This window comes from Chinchilla lanigera, unplaced genomic scaffold, assembly GCF_000276665.1.
Source record: "Chinchilla lanigera isolate Chin_1 unplaced genomic scaffold, ChiLan1.0 scaffold00049, whole genome shotgun sequence".
Classification (NCBI taxonomy): Eukaryota; Metazoa; Chordata; class Mammalia; order Rodentia; family Chinchillidae; genus Chinchilla; species Chinchilla lanigera.
The window spans coordinates 584,051-606,898 of NW_004955450.1; the positions used below are offsets into that span (position 1 = coordinate 584,051).

Genomic DNA, 22,848 nt, shown 5'->3' on the forward strand with positions numbered 1-22,848 from the left:
GCTCTTGAGGCTCGTAAGGACCTGGCAGTGCTCACAGGCAAGTATAACCCTCAGATATCCTCTGGGCAGACAGAGATCAAGCCCCTGCTGTGCATGTCACTGTTGATCCTGGCAGCCTGAAGTGAAAGACACCAAAACAGTGAGGATGCCAAAGAGCCTGTGCATCATCCACTGGCTCCTGCTGCTGCCAACAAACACCCCCTCTGTGGTCCAGGGGACATAATGAACCCAAGACAGAGTGATTCCGAATGCTCGGCTGCCCAAGCCAGAGCCTGTGTTCTTCCAGATTCAGATCCTCTCTCCTCGGTCTGCCCCAGCTCTCCAGCTCCGGGCCGGCTCCTCTCCTGCCAGGACCCCTCTCACACCTATCATCCCTGAACTCCCAGAGGCTGGTTCTATGCCAACGTGACCTGTTCCTCTCTTGCCTAAGTCATCCATGGTGACTTCTGGTACTCTTAGTGCTAGGAAGCTTGCAAGAGCCCAGACAGCGCAGCTCTGCCGTGGCCAGCTATACTCTTGGGCAGACTGATGACCCGGTTGATCCACTTCCACAGGTCCCCAAGCACTCGTTCCCACATCTCTGCATGCTGCCCCAGGAGGAGCTCTGCCTAGCATCTCCCCTCATCATCCTTCCTAGCCTAGGCCCTCTGCTTGGGCCTCCTGGTCACAGCACCATAGGGTGGGCCTGCTTCCCCCACCACCAAACTCCATCCAGCACCCCATGCCCGGCACAGGCCCGATTCAAAGCACACTCAACAAACAGCTACAGACACGCAAACCGTGGCTTTTGGTTAATGGGATTCACATTGCTGGTTGAAGGATAAAACCAATTTCATCTCAGTTCCCCTCTAATCTCCAAAAGGTCACACCCCTTCTTGTTTCTTCTCTCAGGAAGGGAATTCCCTCTCCCACACAGCACCCAAGTATGACAACAGCAGAGACTAGCTATGCTGTGGGGGCAGAAAGTTTCTGTTCCCCTGGCCTTTTGGGGGAAGGGAGGGCATTTCCTGGGACTCACCGAGCATCAAGGATAGTGTGAGTGAAGTAGCGGAGATACTTGAATATAGACATTGAGTCCTGCAATTTCAGGATCTCCTCTTCCTTGTATTTAAAAACTGCCAGGGCAAAACGGAAAATAACCTGTAGGAAGGACAGGACGGCACGTGAGTGAAGACACAAGCCTGGGCACCCAAGTCCCGAGGAACCACCCCAAATGGGCCCTGCTCCAGGTGCACGCTGGCCCTGGGAGCTGATTCTCCCTGGCCAGGCAAGCTTTCTCACAGGAACGCAAACTCATCAACAACTCAGCCCCATCCAGGTCTCCCTGTAAAGTAGGTAGATGTGGAATCATAAGCTCAGTTAATATTTCTAGTCAGTACAAAATAGAGCTAGAAATCATGTGTATTTGCTTGCGTGCTGGGGGCACTGGAGAGTAAACTCAGGGCCTCACCATGAGCTACATCCCCAGCCCGTTTTCTTATCTCGAGAAGGCCTCCTATGTTGACCAGGCTTCAGCCTCCAGAGTAACTGAGGTTACAGGTGTGGGCCTCCCACTATGCCTGGATAGAAATCATCTGTACCACTGCTGGTACAAACAGATTTAATCATTTTTATTGAGATTTTTGCTAATAAAGTTAATAAAAAGCTACCCAATGGGTCAGTCACACATGTAGCACCAGTGGTTCAAGCCTCCCAGCAGTGAGACATCCAAATTATAGCCCCGTCATGAACATGTTAAGTAAACTCAAAACCAAGATTTTTTTTTTTATATTGAAAGCCTTGGAGGGGCTGGGGATTTAGCTCAGCGGCAAAAGCGCCTGCCTGGCAAGCGCAAGGTCGTGAGTTCGGTTCCCGGTACCGGAGTAAAACCAAAAAAAAAAAAAAAGAAAGCCTTGGAAAGCTTTGCCACCAGAGACCACTCACAATTGCGACTGGGGCAGCAACACCTTACCTACTTCTGAGTATGAAGAAAGAGAATCCATGTTTTCAAAGATTCTGGAGGGTCCCATATTTGAGGCTGGGGGAGTGGACTCTTGGTGGTCTTACAGGTTAAAGCAGCTTTAGAAAAAACTCTTTCCTCATATCTAAGAGCCGTGAGTGCCTGCACAAGCCTGCTCACCTCATATTTAGAAGACCATATTTACACAGGGCTCCCTGCACTTCCCTAACCGTGACCTGATTCCTACACTGTTTCTGTCCCCGCTGAGAAATCCTTGCAGTAATAGCAGTCTACATCATCGGGTTGGTGATGCACTGTGCTACACGAAAGTTTAAGCATCTGTGACCCCACACCCTTGGCCCAGCACCTCTACCTGAGGGCCAAGCTCACAGGTGCACCTGCACAGATGCAAAGACAGTGGTCTCCGAGAGTCAGCACAGCACATTCAGATGGACGTGAAACTGTCCGTCTTATCACCCACCAGGCTGCTATATAAATTTCTGGCTCATCTGTACAAGGAAATGCTGTACAGAGTTACAAAACACATATGTATCATACCTGGACACCTGACGTAGAACTGTCCCGAAGATATACCCAGTTAAAAACCTATGTGAGCTATGCATTGGATAGTTAGAGAAGGCTACGTAATACATAGAGAAGAATGAGACTGGAGGAGGGAGACCTTTCCACTATCTATGCTTAGTTTTTGATAAGTAGTGTATTTACATATTAAAACGTATACTAGTTCTGTAAAACACAATAGGATGGGGAGAGGCTCATGGGCAGTCAGGCTGTGACACTGGGCTGGCTCCCCATCCTCTCTGATCAGATCCCTGTACCACCTCAACCACACAACGGAGATAACACCAATACCCATTCCACAAATGCCGAGGCTCAGACTACAAACCATCCAAGCTCCCAGACTAACACGAGGCTTGGTACTGTTGTTTTTCTTCTATTCTGCAGTGCTGGGAATGGATCCCAGGCCCCATACAAGCGAGGTAAGCGCTCTGCCCCTGAGCCACATCCCCACCCCACACTGAGCACTCCTAATGGATAAGCAGTGATCATGGCTCCTCTCAAGGTCCCCAGGCCACCACACCAAGACCACCATGGCACGGTGCCCTGCTGCCAGCCACCAGGAGTGTAAGTGAGGACAACACAGCCAAGCACACCCACCTTTGGTCCCTCATATAGGAAAGAGTCCCATATCTTGAAGAGGATGTCGCTAACCACGCTGTCCACAAACACCACCAGGAACCAGTTGAATGTGATGAGAGTATAATCAACTTTGTACTGTTCAAAGTGGGCATGCAATCGGGGAAGCTTCTCATTCATGAGGTCCCTGAACACCCGCTGGTCCACCTGAGGAGCGAACAGAGGAGAGAAGGGTCAGGGTCGGCCACAGTGCTAGGCAGGCACACAAGGCCAGTCACTCAAATTGAGAGCGGCAGATGGAGTCATAGGAATCAGGGCTACACAGCTGTCCCAAACCCACTGTGGGGACTGTCACAAAGCTGGGCTGCTCTGTGGCTTAGGGGTGACTGAACTTGAGTGCCGACATTCAGGTCCTGGGGAAAGCAGAGCACAGTGAGGCTGAGAACAAGGGCCATAAGCCTGTGTCCTGGGCAGATGTAGCAAAATGAGCCTTAAGCCAAAGAAGCATGACATTACCTACCTACCCATGTGGCACACATTTACCAAGCTGAGGGCGGGTAGGGGGAGCAAAGGCTCTGGCCTGAGGGACCCAGGTGGGGGTCCCACTAGCTTTCAGCAAAGGGATTTCTACAGTCTGTGCCCTATTGCAAAGATGGCTGTAGTGAGGCTCACACGAGGCTCATGTGAACTACCTACTTACTGCACACAGACACGCCAGGCAAGGGGCCCATAGGAGATGGGATGTGACCTCAAGAATGCAGAAGGTAAGCAGGCAGACATATGAACTGGCACAGTGACTATGGCAGATCCTGTGAAGATTGCGCATGGAGAAGAGACAGCACCCACTGCCTAAGCCCAGGCTTCTGGATAGCATGGTGCAGGTGAGGTGGCACCACTTGACAGAACCCAGTCACAGAGGTTGCCATATCACACAACAGGGTCAAGACCTTGTCTTATAGGCCAGGGGCTTTCTGTGGCCCACACAAAAACAGCCAGCTTCATCTGTGGCTCAGCCAACATTACCCGTGTGCACATATACAGCAGGGGCAAAAGATGCACAAAACAGTACTTACCCCATACAGTGGACTTGCCTCAACACTCGATTCCAGTCTACTCAACTTTATTGGACACAACAGTCCCCTGAACCACTTTCTCTAGCCAGGTGGAAAGACACAAGAGTCATGCAGCAGTGTCTCACAGCTGTGAGCACTCAGGGCTGTTCCTCCCACTGTAGCAGGGCAGCAAGGCTGCCCAGAAAGCCAGGTGCAGTCCTGCCTGGCCAAGGTGCAGGCAGGGAACCTGAGCCAATGGAGAGCAGCAGGGAGGAGGAGGGCACACAGATTCATGACTGGAGACAAATCGGCATAACTTAAAACTCCATACTGAGAAAGGTAAGGAGAGGTGCTCAGAGTTCCCTGGCTTCTGACCCCTGACATGGCAGGGCAGAAGTGTGGTGCAGGCCAGACCAGGGAGAGTGGCATGTATGGGTGCCCATGGCACCTCTATTGGGAGATCACACTGAGGCTCCAGGGGAGGCCTGGACTCAAAGGAGGAGCCACACAGGCAAATATGCAAGAAGAACAAGGAGGTAGCAAGGCCCCAAGCCACAGGGTAAAGCCCAACCCTAAGGGTCAGGGCAAGGACAACAGCAGCCAGGTCCACAGGAAGGACCCTGCAGTGCTTCATGAACTGTCCACATGTGCCAAGACCACAGTGCAGCGTATCTTCTCATGGGCAGCAACTGGACAGTTGGGGACAAACTGGACAGTTATTGTGGAGAGCAACTTGGTAACACCTAGAACTAGGAAGAGGCTTCCCCTCACAGTAAAACTACTCCTAGGAGCATATCATCCCCAAACTTGCAAAACTACATCACGCATCACACACCAGTAAGTTAGAACAACAGGTGTGGTCATTCTTGGGATCCCTGGAATACTAAAAAACTAGACGCAATATTCAGACTGTCTAACCTAAGCCTGCGGGGTATACTCATATGGCTTGCCTCAGTGAAAAAGCCCCATCTCAGGCCACATGTAAAATGTTAATGTACAGTAGTCACAAAACCCAGTGCTACAGGCTGGACACACCAGATCAAGACAAACGTTTTTTTCTTTAAGAGAAGTTTCAAAAATCAAAAATGCTTTATTGGTTTTTGTTTTTAAAAAGTATGGTTACATAGCTTCCAGTAGACACTACTGGTTAACGTTTTAAAAATTTAAAAAGCAATGTAACTTATAAAGTTAAAAAGCATTGCTGTTTTTACAAAAATGATACTAATAAGTTGTATACATACCCCAGAGTAAAAGAACACAAAACGTAAGAATTTGGGTTGGAAATATACATTTTTGACCAATTTGCTTTCTGACTAGAATAAAAGACAAAATGTCAAAGATACACATTGACTGAAGTGAATTATAATTAATTTCTTTAAACACTTAAAAAGAAAAGTATTTACAAAGCTGTGAAGCCTCCCCATGTGTAAAAGGTCTGGGCCTGCAGCATCTCTCTCACATCCCCCTGCCAGGTGACCCTGGGTAAGTGTCAGACTACTACCATAGAAGGCACTTTGGACATGGCCAAGCCAGGCCTGTCGTCCCTTCCAAAAAGCCCACCCATGCCCATCCTGGGCAGTCAGCATTATGCCAGGGACAGTGCTTTCCTGCTTGTGTCCTTCCTGTCTCTATGCTCACAGGTCAACTACACCTTGACCCGCATCTTGGGGCCATGTTGCCTTGAAAGAGTTATAGAGTGGCAAGGGAGGTGGACAGCTGCCTCCAAGGATCAGCTGCTGAAATCCAGCACACAAAGCCTCCCAAAGGGGCTTAACTCAGGTTGCATCTCAGCTCTAATTCCACAGGCTGGTGCCTGAAGCACAGTAGCTTAACAATATCAGCAGGATAGAAATTCAGTACCCAAAAATCAATAGCTTTCCTGTATGCCAATAAGGAACCCACCAAGAAAGAAACCAGGAAAACAATCACAATCACAATAGCTTCAAAAAATTAAGAACCTAGCAATCAACCTAAGCAAGAAGGTGAACAAGCTCAAATGAAAATTAAGAGAGCATTGAAGAGGACATTAGAAAATGGAAAGACTGCTCGGTATGGTGGCACACACCTGTAATCCCAGCACTCAGGAGGCTGAGGCAGGAAGATCGCTATGAGTCTGAGAGCAGCCAGGGCTATGTAGTGAGTTCAGACCAGCCTGAACTACATAGTAAGACATTGTCTCAAAGAAAAACCAAAAAAAAAAAAAAGACTTTCCCTGTTCTCAGATAAGAACTAATATGAAAATGTAGTACTACCAAAAGCAAACTACAGATTTAATGCAATCCCTAGTAAAATACCAAAAATAAGCCAGGGATGGTTGTGCATGCCTGTAACCCCAGCACTTGGGAGACTGAGGCAGGAAAATGGCTGCAAACTTGACGCCAGCCTGGGCTACATAGTGATTTCAAGGCCAGCCCACATTTCATAGCAAAAAGTACAATTATAAAATATGTCTCAAAAAAACAAAAGCAAATCAAAACCAAACCCAAAACACCAGCAACATTAATCACAGAACTACAAAAAACTACCTTAAAATTCATATGGAATCTGAAAAGACCCAGAACAGCCAAAGCAATCCTGAGCAAAAAGAACAAAGCTCTCTGGGCATGATGACCCATGCCTATAATTCAGAACGCAGGAGGCTGAGGCAGGAAGATTGCCATGAGTTTGAGGCCAGGCTGGGCTACATAGTAAGTTCAAGGCCAGCCCAGACTATATAGCCAGACCCTGTCTCCAAAAAAAAGCAAAGCTGGAGGCACCACAATATCAAATTTCAAGTTATACTACAAATCTATAGTAACAAAAACCATATGTTACTGGCATAAAAACAGACATGTAGACCACGGAGTAGAAAAAAAGATACACAAACAAGCCCATGCACCTAAGCCATCTGATTATTGACAAAGGGTCTAAAAACTTACAATAGAGAAAAGACAGCCTCTTTAACAGTGCTGAGAAAACTGGTTATCTACTTAGAGAAGATTGAAACTAGTTCCCTACCTCTCACTCTGTGCTTAAAACAAATCAAAATGGATCAAAAACATAGATATAAAACCAAAAGAAATTACTGGAAGATAACATAAGGGAAATACTTTAAACTACAAGCACAAACACTTCCTATGAACAGAAATCCAAAAGCACAGGAAATAATTCTGTATCAAGAATCAACAAAATGGATTACATCAAATTAAAAGCTTTTGCACATCAATGAAGAGACAACCTATACAACAAGAAAGAAAGTTTTGGTAGCTACTTTTCTGATATAGGACTAATCTCTAGAATACAAAAATTAACCCACCAGAAAACAAATGACCCAATCAAAAAAAGGTCAAATGAACTGAATAGACACTTCTCAAAAGAAGAAGTACAAGTGGCCAATAAGCATGTGAAAAAATGTGCAACATCTTTGGCTGCTAGAGAAAGGAAAATCAAAACAACTGTGAGATTCATTCCTACCCCAGTCAGAATAGCTATCATCACCACAAAAAACAATGAATACTGACCAGGATAGGGGTAAAAAGAAACCCTTCTACATTGTTGGTGGGAATGTAAACTAGTACAGCCACCACAGAAATCAGCATGAAGATTCCACTAAAAACTAAAAATAGAAATACTGTCTAACCCAGTTGTACCTCTCCTGGGTACATTCCTAAAAGAATCAAAGACATCACACTATAGCATTCCATGTACACACATGCTTACTACAATATAATTCATAATAGTTAAGCTGTGGAAACAGCCTAGGTGCCCAGCAACAGATGAATGGATAAAGAAAACGTGGTATATTTCCACCATGGAGTATTATTCAGCCATAAGGAAGGATGAAATCATGTCATTTGCAGGAGAATGGATGGAAATCAACACCATGCTAAGCAAAATAAGCCTGACTCAGAAGGTTAAATATCACATATTTTCTCTTATATGTGAAACCTAAAATATAAAGATAGAAAGACAGATTAGAGTGATAGACAGACACACACACCCCTAGAAGGTAGATTACTGGAAATGGGAAAGGGAATGGGGGAAAGAGAATTGAGGCATAAAGCGATTGAAAGTGATCTATATGTCTTATATGCATGTGTACCAGTTCCTCAAAATGAACTTCACTATTCTATATGACGAATACACACACACACACACACACACACACACACACACATACAGTACCTGCGATCCTAAAAGAGTCTTTGTGTAATAGTCTCGAGGCATGAAAACTTCCACGATGGTAACCAAACACCAGAAAGCATCTTCTTGTTCCAGGTACAGGAGGGCCAGTGCCACCAATCTACAAGCAAGAGGGGAGGGTCAGTGCCAGCCCTACGCCAGTCTCCATTGAGATGTCTGCTGAGCCATTCTCTCTCCTCTGGCCAAACTATACCTAGCTGTCCAATAAACAGTAAGTAAGTGTTCCTGAACAAGTGAGGCACTTTCTAAACTTGAGAAACAAAGCTACATTTCCCTTGCTCTTTCATTTGGTTTTTGTTAAAAGATGAAATTACTTCCCAATGACTGACAAGCCTCATTTAAAAAAAAAAAAAGTTTTCATTCTAAGATTTTGCTAATGCAGCTATTCTTTGACTTCATGAAGTGCAGTAAGTTTCAACTACTCCTTTTATGCATAAAAAAAACCAGATGTGGATGTAAGTAACGAAGAGCACCAGATGTACAAAGAGTACAACTTTCCAGAATCCATCTATCCTGCTTCTACACTGGGGGATGGAAACAGGGCCACAGACAAAGGAACCCTGCCAAAAGGTTCTCTGAGCTGACCATATCCGGAACTGCTCGAGTGGTGGGAAAGGACACCATGTGTACCAACTGATATATTCTTCGTAACACAAACTTGGGTGCAGCTATTACCCACTGGCACTAATCAAGAGACTACTCATCCAACATGCCCAAGTTTGGCTCCAAGTAGGCATAGGGGCAGAGGTGAGAAAAATGCTCTTTCTACTTAACTAAAATACAAGAACCTCTACCTGTGTGTGATATGAAGCCGACTCACGGGAAAACTCTGATGCCCTTTCTCACGGTTTGCTTTTTCCCCCCTTCCCTAGATAAAACTACAATGAACTCATATCAAATAAAGAAAAAAGAAAAGACCGGAGCTAGGTGGGCAGGGAGGTCTCCAGTCGTCATAAAAAGGATGCAGAGCACAAAGATGACAAATGACAGATGGAGGAAAGTATTTCACAAAAGCACAGAGCCAAATCCCTATCACCCAAGGATACCAGAAAATGAGAGCAGAGTCCACAGTCAAAAGAGCCTTTGAGGACATCACGTAAATGAACTGATGGTGAAGACAAGAGGCCTGAATCATCTAGGAAGGCTGAAGGTCTTCTCCAAAGCTCTGGGTATTCAGAGGCACAGACATGAACCAAACATTCTGAAGAAAAACATCGAGTAAAACAGTTAAAATTCAGACACTTTAACAGTGGTGAAGGTGCAGAGAAAGCTTTATCTGGAAGCATCCTTTACAGATAAAGACCGGCTTCTATGACAACACCAGGTAAGCAGGGTATGATGGCACCCCCAACAGGCGTGCTCAAGTCCCCCTTGGGTTCGGAGGTTGTCAGCTTCCACTTAGTTTTAAACCTGAGAATAACACATGAATTGTGGCTTTAAGTGAAACAAGACTGCTTTATTAAGCAGTAGACTATTTACAGCCTTTTTCTTTTTAAAATGGAGACTGTCTAGGAACAGCTGAACTCCCTTTACTTTCCAAGGGCACAGAGACAGCTGCCCTGTTCTCACCACCACAAGCAAGGCCTTCCTGGAAATCATCTAGTTTCACTCGGGTCTTATCCAAGGAACAGCGCAGTTTGAAACCTTGCCTCCTGCAATATTCTCATTTCCAACGCAAATAGCCCTTACCCCGAGGTCAGTACCAGGCATGACCAGGAGCATTAGGCCTCTGTGCAGCCAGGATCAACATCAGCATTCAAAACTCAAGCTCATGCACTTGGCTTACAGGGGATTCCTCAAGTACATACATAGAGTCTTCATTATCTTTCCAATAAGCTTAGTTACCTATATCACTACCAGAGAGGAATACAGATGCAAAGTGCAATGCAACAGAAAGCAGAAACAGCAGGAGGCGGACCAGCCAGGTAAAGTCAGACTCGGGGTCAGAAGCAAGAAGCTGTCTCTAACACCCAACACCCTGTCCCAGAGGAGCTACGTGCAAAGGCCTCATTCTGGCCCAGCATGGCTCAGACCTAAAAGCTAGATCAGCAGAGTATAGTAGCATACTCCTATAATCCCAGCACTTGGGAGGCTGAGGCAGGAGGATCGTTGTGAGTTTGAGGCCAGTCGGGGAGACAAAGTGTGCTCAAGGCCAACCTGAACTGCATAGCAAGACGTTTCAAAAAGACCCCCAAAAAAAAAAAAAAAAAAAGCTGGATCAGTGACACTGAACCTTTTAGAGCTTTCAGTAATACAAACAGCCTGCTGCAGCATGCATGCCATAGGTTCGCCACCACTGAGCCAGATCATCAAGGACAGGCCAGTGGCTTCTACATCCCCTGCTTAGGGAAGTATGGAAGACATATTGAGAGAGGCCAGTCTAAAGAGAGCAAGGTTAGGTCTTTCAAGAGCTGGGTTTCAATTACTGAAGCACTGTTTAAGGCAACTTCCTAATTCACAAGGATCCTATATAAATGAGGGACTCTGAGTTTTCACTCCATGCATTATCAACCAATGAAACCAAACTCTAATCAAAATCTACGTGTGAGAGAACAAGGAATAAAGAATGAGATTCTAAGCTAAACTGAATTTTGATTTCGTGTTCTTTTTTCCTGGGCACTGGAGACTAACTCAGGCCCTTGTGCGCTTTACCACCAAGTGATATCCCTATACCAACTTCTGTGTTAGTACTTTCTAGAAGCACATGTTTCTATTATTCCAGAGCTGGGCATAGTTCCTCACTAAAAGTAGCTTGCTGCAATTGCTTTTTTCCCTAAAACATTGGCTTTTCTTGAGAGAGGACTTTGGCAGTGGTGTTTTCTTTTTCTGCTGTCAGGCAGTGTTCGGTGCCCACAACTCTTTGAATGGCACGTGGGAACATGCTGTGGCTGGTGCCCACCTGTTCAAACCTTGGCAGTAGCCGATATCTGGGTTCCGCCAGGAGAAGGCGAGCAGGACATTACGCAGCTTCTGGATGCCCTCAGAGGTGGGGCAGGAATAGTGCTTATTGTTGGGCAGTGTCCGAAGCAGGTCCAGTTCGATCTGTTTGGAGGCCGGGTTCTGCTTCTCCAGGGCCTTCTGCAGCAAGACCTGGAAATAGCCTGGCTCTACGCCATCCTTGAACTTCCTCGTGTGGAGGTCCACACACCACTTCCACACCTTGGAGCGGTGCTCGTGAGGAATGCCTGAGCGGATCAGAGTCTTCAGTTCTGGAGAACACACCATCTCCCTATTCACTGTGCTGGCAAAGTAGTTTTCCCACTTGACCCCGGTGGAAACTTCCTGGTTCTCTGTAAGGTACAGAGTCTTCAGGTCCAAGGCACGGACCTTAGCAACCAACTTCTCCTCCTCATCGTCATCAGGCACAGTCCTGAACCCATAGATATCATACTCACTGTTGATAAAAACAAAAAAGAAAATGAAAATAAAAATGATCTTGGCAAAAATAACCAATAAAACAGAGTAGAGAACCCAAATACCAATCCATGTCCACGTATACATGTATATACACATGACCAGGCATTTCAAACCAGTGAACTTCTTGATAAACAAGGAGAGGACAGCTGCCATCTATGTGGAAAAAAATCCATGCCAGATGGCTCAAAATACTTACTGTAAAAAACACAGAAGAAAATATAGGCAATGTCACAAAAACAAGACTGATCAACATGGCAACACCAACTTGTTTGTGTGTGTGTTTATGTATCATACATATAAAGTAAATAAATTTATGCCTCAAAAGATGACAGGGTCTCATCATGCAGCTCAGACTGGCCCTGAACTTACTATGCAGCCCAAGCTGGCCTCAAACTTGTGGTAATCCTCCTATCTCAGTTCCCCCAAGTGGTGGGATTAGAGGCATGTACCACCATGCCCAACAGAAACATCATTTTAAAGATGAAAAGGCAAAAAGAAAATATTTGTAAGGTATTAGGGATGAACATGCTACCCACACAGATTTCCCTTACAAAGAAAGCCCAGTTCTCCACTATGGACCCCCTTTGTTTCTGAATCCTCTGTGGGTACAGCTATGTCCCAAAAAAGGGTCTCTATTCTTTGGAACACTGGCTCCCCGCTGAAGTAGACATGGTCTGGAAGCAGGGTGACTCTGATATGGCACATGAGATCTGATCCTCTGATCTACCCCTTGATGATGGGGGAGAAGACAGTGTCAAGACACAAGAGTTGTGTGAAGTCTTCTGTGAACAGCTATTCTGCTGAAGGGACTTCAGAAACGGGGCACCCCCCAACTGCACCTTTACCTGACAAGATGAGGCTTCACGAAGGCTTGCTCTGGCTGCTCCTGGCTCTCAACCTGTAGTGCATCCTCCAGCAACTGGGCAATGACTTCCCGGGTGGGGCCCTGTTCTTCTGAGCACACTGGGGTCTTCATTTCTTGAAGCAATATCAGGTATTTGCTTTCTATCTGGCAAAGCTTGGCTTCCAGGCTGGAATACTACAGAGAAAGGGGGAGATTACCTCTAGCCAGATGAGATGCAGGAAAAACCTCCCTCATATGGCTCAAGCAACTGATGAATGACAGCCCAAGACTATCAGGAAATGAGCCAGAGATAGTAACAAAGACAAGGTTTATACATGCTACTGGCCAACTGCTATGTTTAACATAGCTTCTTCCTCAAGGTCTGGCACAGAAGGGGCACTAATAATCAGATGCCTGGGTGCCAACAAATGCCCTACTCCTGGACAGGACTGGAGTGAGCAGTAGGCACCAGATGCCAGCACTGAGGTCAAGCTGGTGCCACCTGGCACATAAGCTGGTGATCACCCCATGCCATGCCACTATTCTTCAGACACTGTGACCCAGTACTAGCTCCCATCTGCCACCTGATCAGAAAAATTAAACACACCTGGAATGCATGCAGAGGTAAGATTTGGATAGATGCTTTAAGATTTGCTCAAAAAATTACACAAGGTATACAGTAGCCAGGGGAAGTGTCATGTGATTATAATTCAGTTACAACTAGAACATTTGTGCTCTCCTTTACAGTCTGCAAAGCCTTTTCCAGACATAATCATGTCTGACTCTCAAACCAATCCATTGTTTCAGAGAGGAGGCAGTAGCCTTACCACCCATTTTAGAGATGAAACATGACATAAATTCTAAATAATTTGGGGAATCCATAGTTGTACATAATTTTTATTCAAAAGTCCATTTAAAATGCGTATGTCTGATAAAAGCCACATCTACAGGCCTTTCTCTGTCTTCATCAAAGACAAAGTACATGGCTCTATGTACTATACACATTTTAAATATGTTTTGATACCAGTAGTCATCTTTCTCCCAGCATGGCAGTGGAACTGCTTTTAAAACACATCCACTTAAATGTGGTTTTCTAGCCTTCCCTCTCACCAGATAATAAATACTCCCATACAGACTCACCTTGGCCATCAGATCTCTCTCTCTCCTTTCTGCATTTCTTCGTAGAGCTGAGAGTTCCAAAATTTCCTTATTTAGAAATTTATTTTGGGCCTTGTACCCCTGTAGATTATCCTGTGGGGGGAGGAAATCCCATCAATTCACACTGGCTGGATGTTGACTAATTACCTTGTATGAGGAGGGTCTACTTCCTCACCAAACAGTCTGTAAATTGGGGTGAGTTCTAAGGACCTGGAGGTTGTTAACAGAAACTTTTGGGTTAATCTTCCTGGCCACTTGTGGCAGCAGAAGGAAGGCAGCTGCTGCTGCTGTAACAAAGGAAACCATTATTATTGACCTGATAGTGGTGATTTTTCTCAACTGATGACAGGAGAAATGAACAGCACTTATTTCCTAAATCTATGTAACTATTTTATTACTGGTATTTGTTGAGGTGGTACAAAAAAAGTGATACTTTACATTCTTTTTTTTTTAAAGTAGAGAAACTGTGTATTCTCTTAAGGTTCTCATTTTTATTTATGTACTTTATATAAAGAAAAAAAGGGCTATAAACATATACAAAAGCCCTTGACTAAAGTTACACATAATAAATTCAACCTATGATTATAAGGCACTTAAGAGAAGGTGCTTCTCAACTTTTTTCCATTGAAAATGTTCAAACTTACGGAAAAGCTGAAAGCAAAGTACAACAGGGCTGGGGAGTAGCTAGGTGGTGAGTGCCTTCCTTGCACACACAAGACCCTGATGGCACTGGGGAAAAAAAGGATCAAAGTTTTGACCCCACTTGAGAATATTACAAAAGCAAGAAGTAACCATTATCAGACACACAAAAAAGAGTAAAATTCAAAAGACCAGAACACTGTACAGGCTACAACCATTGACAATAAAGCAAAAAATAAGAAAGATATCTAAAACTAGATTTAAAATATTTTAACATATTTTGTTTCCATAAAAATATGTATTTGAAAAGTATATACATGTTATTTTCCACCTAGCCACTTTAGATGTGAAGTCAAAGAAGAAATCAGTACTCCCTCTTCAACCATGCAGTCCAGCCCTGAAAAGGAGGAAACAGTGTCAAGACACCGCTGTTGAAATCCTCTCTCAAGCCTTTCAGCACTGCACAGGAAGCATGCACTAGGTGTACAGGGTGCAGGGACAGAAAACCTGAGGTCCTGACCAAGGCAGGATTCGTGCATACCACCTGGAACTCACCTGGCAAACACTGCCTCTTTATAAGCTCCACCCACAGGACCTCACAGTTGTGGAATTTTGGAGCCAAAGGCTTGAAATGTTCAAGAAAACTATTTCATTACTCACCCTGAACATCCCAACTATTAAGCCACAAAAAGGAAATGGAAGGAAGGGTCCAACCTGATCCACCCTGTTAGGGCCTATGCAGAGCCACAGCCACGGAGAGAGACCCCCTGCCATGCACCTGGCTCAGTTTCTGGGGAAACGTGACCCACACCTCTCTCCTGCCCAGTATAGCCCACCGTGGTCTGGAAACCCTGGCTCTGAAATAGTCTCCACCTACTGTGAACACAGGTTTGTTTGCAAAATGAATACTTTCAGTGGGATGTATGATTAGGGTCAGGAATAGTTAAGGTTGCACACATAAAGAAAACCAACTTCTACTGATAGCACTAACAAAGACCTCTTTAATAGGAAAGGCTATTTTATAGTAAATGTAAATATAAAGTATGAGGTTGGGGTTTTGTGGCTTTTTTGATTTTCTCATTAACAAGTCCTGTCCCTCATACACCCAAGGGTACTGTCACTGAGAAGTGGTCACTAGGGGGGACCATCTATACATTCTGACAATGCTGCTATCTATCACTCCAACATCCTTAGCTCCGTTTTGGAAGGACCTTTGAGGCGCCTGGCCTGCTCATCACTCATCCATTCTGCATCCATGCTGCAGTGCATGAAAGGAGGTGGAAGGAATGAAGCACATACTCACTACATGACCTCAGCAGCTGTAATCCTTTGCCCCTCAAGGACTAACTCCACTAGGAGCAAACATGCCTGGAGCCATGTTACTCACAAGGAGGTAGCCAGGTAGGGAATACTTTGGGCTCAGTGGGGCTGGCAACTGGGATCTGCTGAACTTCCTGGGCTCTGTCCGATTATCTCATGCCCTAGGAGACAACTGTCTACCTGAAACCTCTCAGAAGATGGTTCCAGAGGGACTTGATGCTCTATAGCAGCCCAAGGCCATTCAACTCTATGCCCTGGATGATGAGGCTTTTCTGCAGGCATGGGAGTCCAACTACCCCTGTCTCCCACAGGGCTGGGTGTGCCAATAGCATCTGCTGTCAGCACCATAGGTCAGACACAGAAAAATCACTGCTTCTCACCCAGGGTTGGCCCAGAGATGGATGCTGGTCTGTCTCCTTTCTTAGCATCAAGACCCTTCTACCTGGGGTTCAAGGGTGCAGGTTTCTGCCAGAGCCACCTGAGCTGCGTTCCACTCGTGGCTAGCCCTTCACCAGCTAAAGCAATGAGGCTCCTGCTCCAGGCCTGTCAGGCCTTGTAGGGGGCTGTGCAAGTGTGTGTGCACTGTACATGCACACAGAACAAGTGACCATTTCCACAAAGTCCATGGGATAACAAGGGCCTAGGGGAATCCAAATAGAACAGGAAGGCTCAGCTGCCTGAAAAAACAGGGAAAGAGATCTGAACCTGCTTTAAGCAGTGGCAACAGCATTCACATTTCCCAAAGGAGCTATTGGGAACATTAATAATCAACGGTAAGACCTGTTATACTTGTTAAACACAAAAACAAGAACAGGCACAGTGTTTTGTCTCACCAAAGGAGCTCACAGAGACCAGGACCTCCAGGGTGAGCTGGATGGAGGTAGCATTTCTAGGAGCCCCGTCCCCATAACCAGAGTCAGTGCCCTGCTCTTACTTTTAGCCTGTCCAGCTCCAGCTGGTCCCTGCTGGCTGGAGCAGCCAGTGGGGAGCCTGGCACTGAGGAGGGGGAAGGCATGCTGCCCTCGCCTTCACTGAGCTTGATGATGACCTCATCCTTGGCCTGGATGGTCTCCATCAGCATCCCCAGCCGCTCATTGAGCTCGCCAACCGTGCTCTTCAGGGTTCTCACTTCCTGTTGCAGATTCTCCTTCTCCAGGCTCAGCCGCTCCAGCTGGCTGCTGAGGCCCAGAATGTGATCGTCCTTTTGGTGGAGCAGCTCCAGCGTGGCCCCAGGGACCCCCTCACAGAATCGGCCACTCGTGAAATACTTGTCGTACTGTGAAGACCTGACTGTCTGCTGCAGCAGCCGGACGAGCTCCTGGGAGCCAAGGGGAGGACAAGGTGAGGTGGGGGAGAATGGGAAGGAAAAGGCAGAAATTATGATAGCACCACAAGGAACAATTGCTTGAGTCTGAGGAAATGCAGAAACTTTACTGGAAACTCCTTGAAAGATATCAGAACTAAAGAGGAAAAATATTTACTTCATGAAGACAGTCTATACAGAACAATAATAGGAAAAGGAAACAGTGGGCATGCTGTCATTAGCAATGGTGCTGGCAAGTATTAATTGGGATTAGAGAATCTGTGCTCTAAGAGTCACCGAACTGCTAAGAAGTTAGGTCGGATCAGCTCAGAAATTGCCATTTAACAGGATGTGGAAAGTTTTAAACAACTATTACAGAACTCTGGGCTAACACCATGTTTAAAAAGCACAGAACTCACTGTACAGCTGGCCACAGTACAGACAGCACAGTCTTGCAACCTCCAATAAGGAAGGGATCATCCCTGCCCTGTCAATCAAACCCTTCTGGACAAGCCACCCAACAGAGCACCAGTGCTCAGTAAGGTGACCATGGCAGCGTGAAGCTGAAGAGAAAGGCACTTCTGGGAAACAGGGAACATGAATGGGCCATACTCCTAAAGGTGGGACTGCAGAGGTGGGGAAGGCAGAAGTCTGAAGATGGTTACCTTCTGACTGGTCAGGTCTTTCTTCAGCCGCTCCAGCTCCTCCTGCTGGCTCTGAACCTGCAGCTGCATCTCAGAGGCCAGCCTGACACTGCCAGCACCTGACATCCCCTCACTCAGAGGGTCTCCACTGCTGTGCCGATTCTTGTATGATCCAATGATGTCTTTCAAAGGGCGCTTCCCTTTGTAGGGATTACGTCCAAAATCAAAGGGGAATCCGGAGCCAGATACTCCTACACAAAAAAAAAAACATACCGTGCGCTGGCCAAATCATCCTTCTGGGCAGTACAGTAAAAGAAAGCTTCCTCACAAATCACACCCCCCCAGGAATATATACTCATCACCCACAAAATGTAGGTGGGCTAAGATGCCTCTCTGCCCTCACCTCCTTCTAGAGAAAAACCACCATGCTCAAAATCAGAGATGATGCCCCTATAAGATCCCTCCCTGGACTCATAGCACATGATCATCTTAAATGAAAACTACCACGTGATCACCTTAAAAGAAAACTCAGACACAGTGATACTTGACTTCCTATTTTGCTAATTTGTGATAAAAACAAAACAAAACCCAAATGTGTCCTTTTTAAATTGTGAACACCTATTTTAAAATGTAACTTTGCCCATTCTTTTCTTTAAAATAGTATTTTAAAATATTGTGGGATTTGAATATGTTTTAATGCAGATGACTTTAAATATATATTCAAGATACAGACAAGAGACACCAAGGGGTATGTGCTGTACAAGTTCAATTTACACAAAGCTGGGAAGCAAGCAAATGCCTATGCTGTCAGTTGGGCAGAGGCTGGAAGGGGGAGGGGGCAGCTAGCACCTGAGTGAATGCTGATCGCATGTTGTGCTGGCTCTGTGACAGTTCATCAAGCTAAACATTCCTGACTTGGTGGGAAGGAATACAAGGAAGGGCCATCCACTTCCTGAGAGTAACATGGGAAAGTTGGTGGGCTAATTCTTTGGGCAGCTCCAGAAATGCCTACAAATCACACAAGTGCCTTCTCAATGGGAACAGGGTGGGCAGAGGTGGAGCTGGCTGTTGGCAGTGGAGAAAAGACCCTCCAAGGGGTGCTGAGAGCTCCTCATCTCTCCTCAGGCACTGAACCCCCCAGTTCCCACTTCTATTTTACTCAGTTTCCACTAGAAATAACATGCTCAGTAAGCTCCCCATCCACATTCCTCCACTGCAGGAAGCTGCCCCAGGTCACAGTGGCCCCATCCTGGGTGCTCCATCAGGCAACCAAGTAGACTCAACCTGACTTCAGTGTACACCATTTCCTCAGACCCAGAGTCCACATCATGATCCCTGGAACACAATTTCTTTCTGAAAGAAATCACAGCAGTACTTGCTCTCCCAACAAAGACTTCCCCAAATCCTGGCTTTCATAGCCCACACTAGAATCAAGCATAAGGCAGAATTTCAAAGTTACTGTTATTTTATGTTTAAAACATTAATGTCCTCTTAATAAATCAATGAATCTAGATTGCTAACAGCATTAGGCAAAAGACTGATGGAAAATTTTATGAACACGTCAAGCTGTGGCTCCTAACCACAATCAACTGAGACAAGGGAAAAGAAAAAAACAACATGCTGTGGCATCAAATATGTGCAACAGGAAATGCACAGCACCTCACGCCCCCACAGAAAATACATTCCTACCAAAATTAAAAGTTAATCCTGAATCTAGCCAAGCTTCAACTGGAACTGCAGCATGAAGGAAAGGGAGGGACAGAGGAGTATGTTAAATGAGCTCCCCAACCAATATCGTGAGAAAAACCCAGAGGTGGGAAATTCCTCAGTATCACCATTGAGTTTCTGAGCACTCGATGGGGAAAGGAAGGGGAAAAGACAGCAAGGTGTTTTGACAAGAGACATAAGAAGCCAGGTGTGGAGCTACAACTGTAATCCAGCTACCTGGGAGGCTGAGGGAGGAAGGTCACAAGTTTGAGGCCAGCCTGGGCAACTTTGGTAAATCTTGTCTCAAGAAAATTTTTAAGAAGCCTGGAAAAGTGGTAAAGCACTTGCCTAGCATGAGTGAGACCCTAGGTTCAATCCTCAACATCACAAACAAAATACAACAAAACAGCAAGAGAGGTAAGAAGAACTGTCATTAAATGCAATGTGTGGGCTTCGTTTAGATCCTCATTTGAATAAACTTATCAGGAGACATTTAAGGAAGGGAAGAGAAGGGAACCAGAAGTAGAAAGAAGACGTGCTACTCCCAAAATGAAAGCAATCACTATGTACTACAAACATGTACCAATAAAAATAAAGAAATAAAAATTATAAAATAAAAATAAATACATTAAAATTGTTTTTAAAGGATATTTAAGGATTTTGGGAATTAGGTCATATTAAGATTTACTATAACTGTTTTTAGATGTAATAATGAAGCTGTATTTATAATTCTTTTAGAGTCATTATATCTTAGAGACAGCTATTAAAAGCCGGGTAGGCGGGCACACACTTGCAATCTCAACCCACTGGGAAGCTAAGACAGAAGGATCACAAGTTTGAGCCCAGTCCAGGCAACTTAGCAAGACTCTTTATCTCAAAAAAGTAAAAAGGTCTGAGGATGCAGTTCAGTGCAAAGGTCCCCAGTGCCATCAAAAAAATAAATACAATTTTAAAAAAGGAATACTTACTAAAGTATTTACAAATGCAATGAATGGCTGTCTAGAAGTTACTTTAATATAACCCTGCTGTCAATAAGGACTAAAATGGATGACAGATATTGGGAAGTAAGAAGAAAATGTTCAAATAGGAAGTAGAACAAGGGACGGGGAAGAGGAAAAGGAAGGAAGGGAAAGGGAAAAAGAAAAGAAAAAGAAGGAAAAATAGAAACAAAGATTCTGTTGATAAGGAGGAGGAGAAGGATTAAAGAGAGGGGAGGGGAATGGGGAAAAAAAGAATCAAGATATATTATGTACAGGTACAAACTCCCTAGGACAAATATGATCATTTTGCATATCAAAAAAGTGCCAATAAAATTAATTTTAAAACGAATAACTCCGTTGAGGTAAGTGCAGGAAAAAAGAGGTGCTTAGAAGAGAAACAGACGGAGTAAGAGAGGCCATAGTTCAAAGCTGTGGAAGCCAGGGTGCTGGGTGCCACAGCCTGGATTCCACACAGCCCAGAGGCCCATGTGGAAGGCCTGGTCCCCATCCTGGGCTGCAGAAGAGGTGGAAACTGGACAGAAAGGACCTGGTGGGTGACCTTCAGACCCTGGGCCCCGCCCCTCCTCTCTCTTGCTTTCTGGCCAGGAGAAAAATGGCTTTGATTTGCATGCACTCCCACCAGACTCCATTGCCCATTGGCTATGGATTAAAACGTCCAAAGCCAGGAGCCAAAGTAAAATTTTTTGTAAGCCAACTTTCCTCGAGTATTTGTTGCAGTACTAGAAAGGTAACTCAATGTGTAACTAAAACTGAGGACACTATGTTCTCCTCTTTTGAGTATGTCTCAAACTTCTACAAACAGCTTTTAAACCAGTTTCCACATAGAGAAGCATGACTTCCAGGTGCTCTACCTCCTTAAAAAGCTCCACAACCACTGGGGTGCACAGCTATTTATTTCTTATTTTTCAAGCTTTATTGCTTTACATCCCACACAGATGATGCTGCCAGACACCCCTGCCAGTAAAGAGTCTCCAGGCCACTGGCAGTTAACAGAAGGACAGAGTGACAGAACAGAAACATGTCTGTACCTTTGCTTCCCTCGGGTATCTGCTTCTTCCTTTCCTCCTGTACCACAGACTCCTCCAGGTCCTTCAGAGGTGGATCTACCAGTTCCCACTCTTCATTGGTATAAAACACAGTCCTCCGACTATCATTATGGCCTCTCCCAGGACGGAATGAAGACATTGAATTCCTAGCAGGAAAGAAGACATGTGTTATTGAAAAACAAGAAAAAGTAAACCAGGCATGGCAGCACACTCCTGTAATCTCAGCACTCAGAAGGCTGAGGCAGGAAAATTGCAAACTCTTGACCAGCCTGGGCTACATAGCAAGTTTAAACCAGTCTGGACTACATAGTGAGACTTTGTCTCAAGAAAGGGGAAAAGGGGGCAAAAAATAAAAATAAAGAAAAGTAAAACAAAACACAATTTTATATATGTAGGATTGGCAAAAATTAAAAGATGTGGTAATACTAAACGTTGATAAGGATATGAAGAAATGGTAACTCTTATATATTGCTATGAGTGTTAACTGGTACTATTGGCATGAAGAATAATTCCAGGAATATAGAGTAAAGCTGAAGAGGCTTCTACCTTAGGATCCTATAATTTCCTAAAAGAAATTCTTACACATGTACACAGGGAAACATAAGCAAGTACATCCACTGCAGCACTGTTCATATTAGAAAAAAAAAAAAAAAGATAATTACCTACACATCCCTCAACAGATGAACTGTACTATATGTAAACAATCAAATCCTACATAACTCTAAAAAGTTTTTTAAAATGAGAAAAGAAAGAAAAAATGGAAACAAAGCTTTTGTAAGTGGGGAGGGGAGGAGAGATTGAAGGGAGTACAAGGGGGATAAAAGAAATAAATTATATCATATACAAGTATAAATTCTCTATATTGAATATAATCATTATGTATACCTAAAAAGGACCAATAAAATCTGATTGAAAAAAATACTACATAGCCCTAAAGATGAACTCATTCAACACATATTTAACAAGTGCCTGCTCTATACCAGGTACTCTTCTAGGGGTATGGGTCACCCAAAGTGCACAACACATCAAGCTTCTCATCCTGGGACGATGCACATTCCAGGTAAAGCTGTATGTATCATAGGCAGAGAGATTTTCTGAATGCTGATGAAAAAGAAAAGAAAACTGAGAAATGACAGGTACAGAATGATACTGTTTTAAATGTACATGCTAACATTATTAATAGACTATATATATATATATATATATATATATGCAGTAGAACTATTTTTAAAATCCACACATGAGCAATAATCATCAAATATAGATTACTGACTACCTCTCTGTAACGATCAAGAGAGGAGGATCAAGAAGAGAGAATTTTAACTATAACTATAGTGTTTTACTTTGTTTTTTAAATGCAGCAGAAATATGACAAAATTGTAAATATGGGCAGTGGCTATCCAAGCAATCCAAATACTATATATTAACCTGTGGGCCA

The 22,848-nt window shown here is 44.6% G+C and overlaps 1 protein-coding gene across 3 annotated transcripts in view; it reads right to left on the minus strand.

Annotated features, from left to right (window-relative positions):
• Tbc1d2b (TBC1 domain family, member 2B) overlaps window positions 1-22,848 on the minus strand; it is a 62,587-nt gene that overhangs the window by 4,400 nt on the left and 35,339 nt on the right. For all 3 annotated transcript variants that reach the window (XM_013518891.1, XM_005393435.1, XM_013518892.1), the window contains exons 4-12: window positions 21,393-21,556; window positions 17,678-17,907; window positions 16,644-17,027; window positions 13,733-13,843; window positions 12,594-12,787; window positions 11,231-11,725; window positions 8,314-8,431; window positions 3,119-3,304; window positions 1,019-1,140 (exon numbers count right to left, since the gene is read on the minus strand). In XM_013518891.1, the coding sequence (XP_013374345.1) occupies window positions 1,019-1,140; window positions 3,119-3,304; window positions 8,314-8,431; window positions 11,231-11,725; window positions 12,594-12,787; window positions 13,733-13,843; window positions 16,644-17,027; window positions 17,678-17,907; window positions 21,393-21,556 (2,004 nt within the window). The remainder of the gene's footprint in view (window positions 1-1,018; window positions 1,141-3,118; window positions 3,305-8,313; window positions 8,432-11,230; window positions 11,726-12,593; window positions 12,788-13,732; window positions 13,844-16,643; window positions 17,028-17,677; window positions 17,908-21,392; window positions 21,557-22,848) is intronic.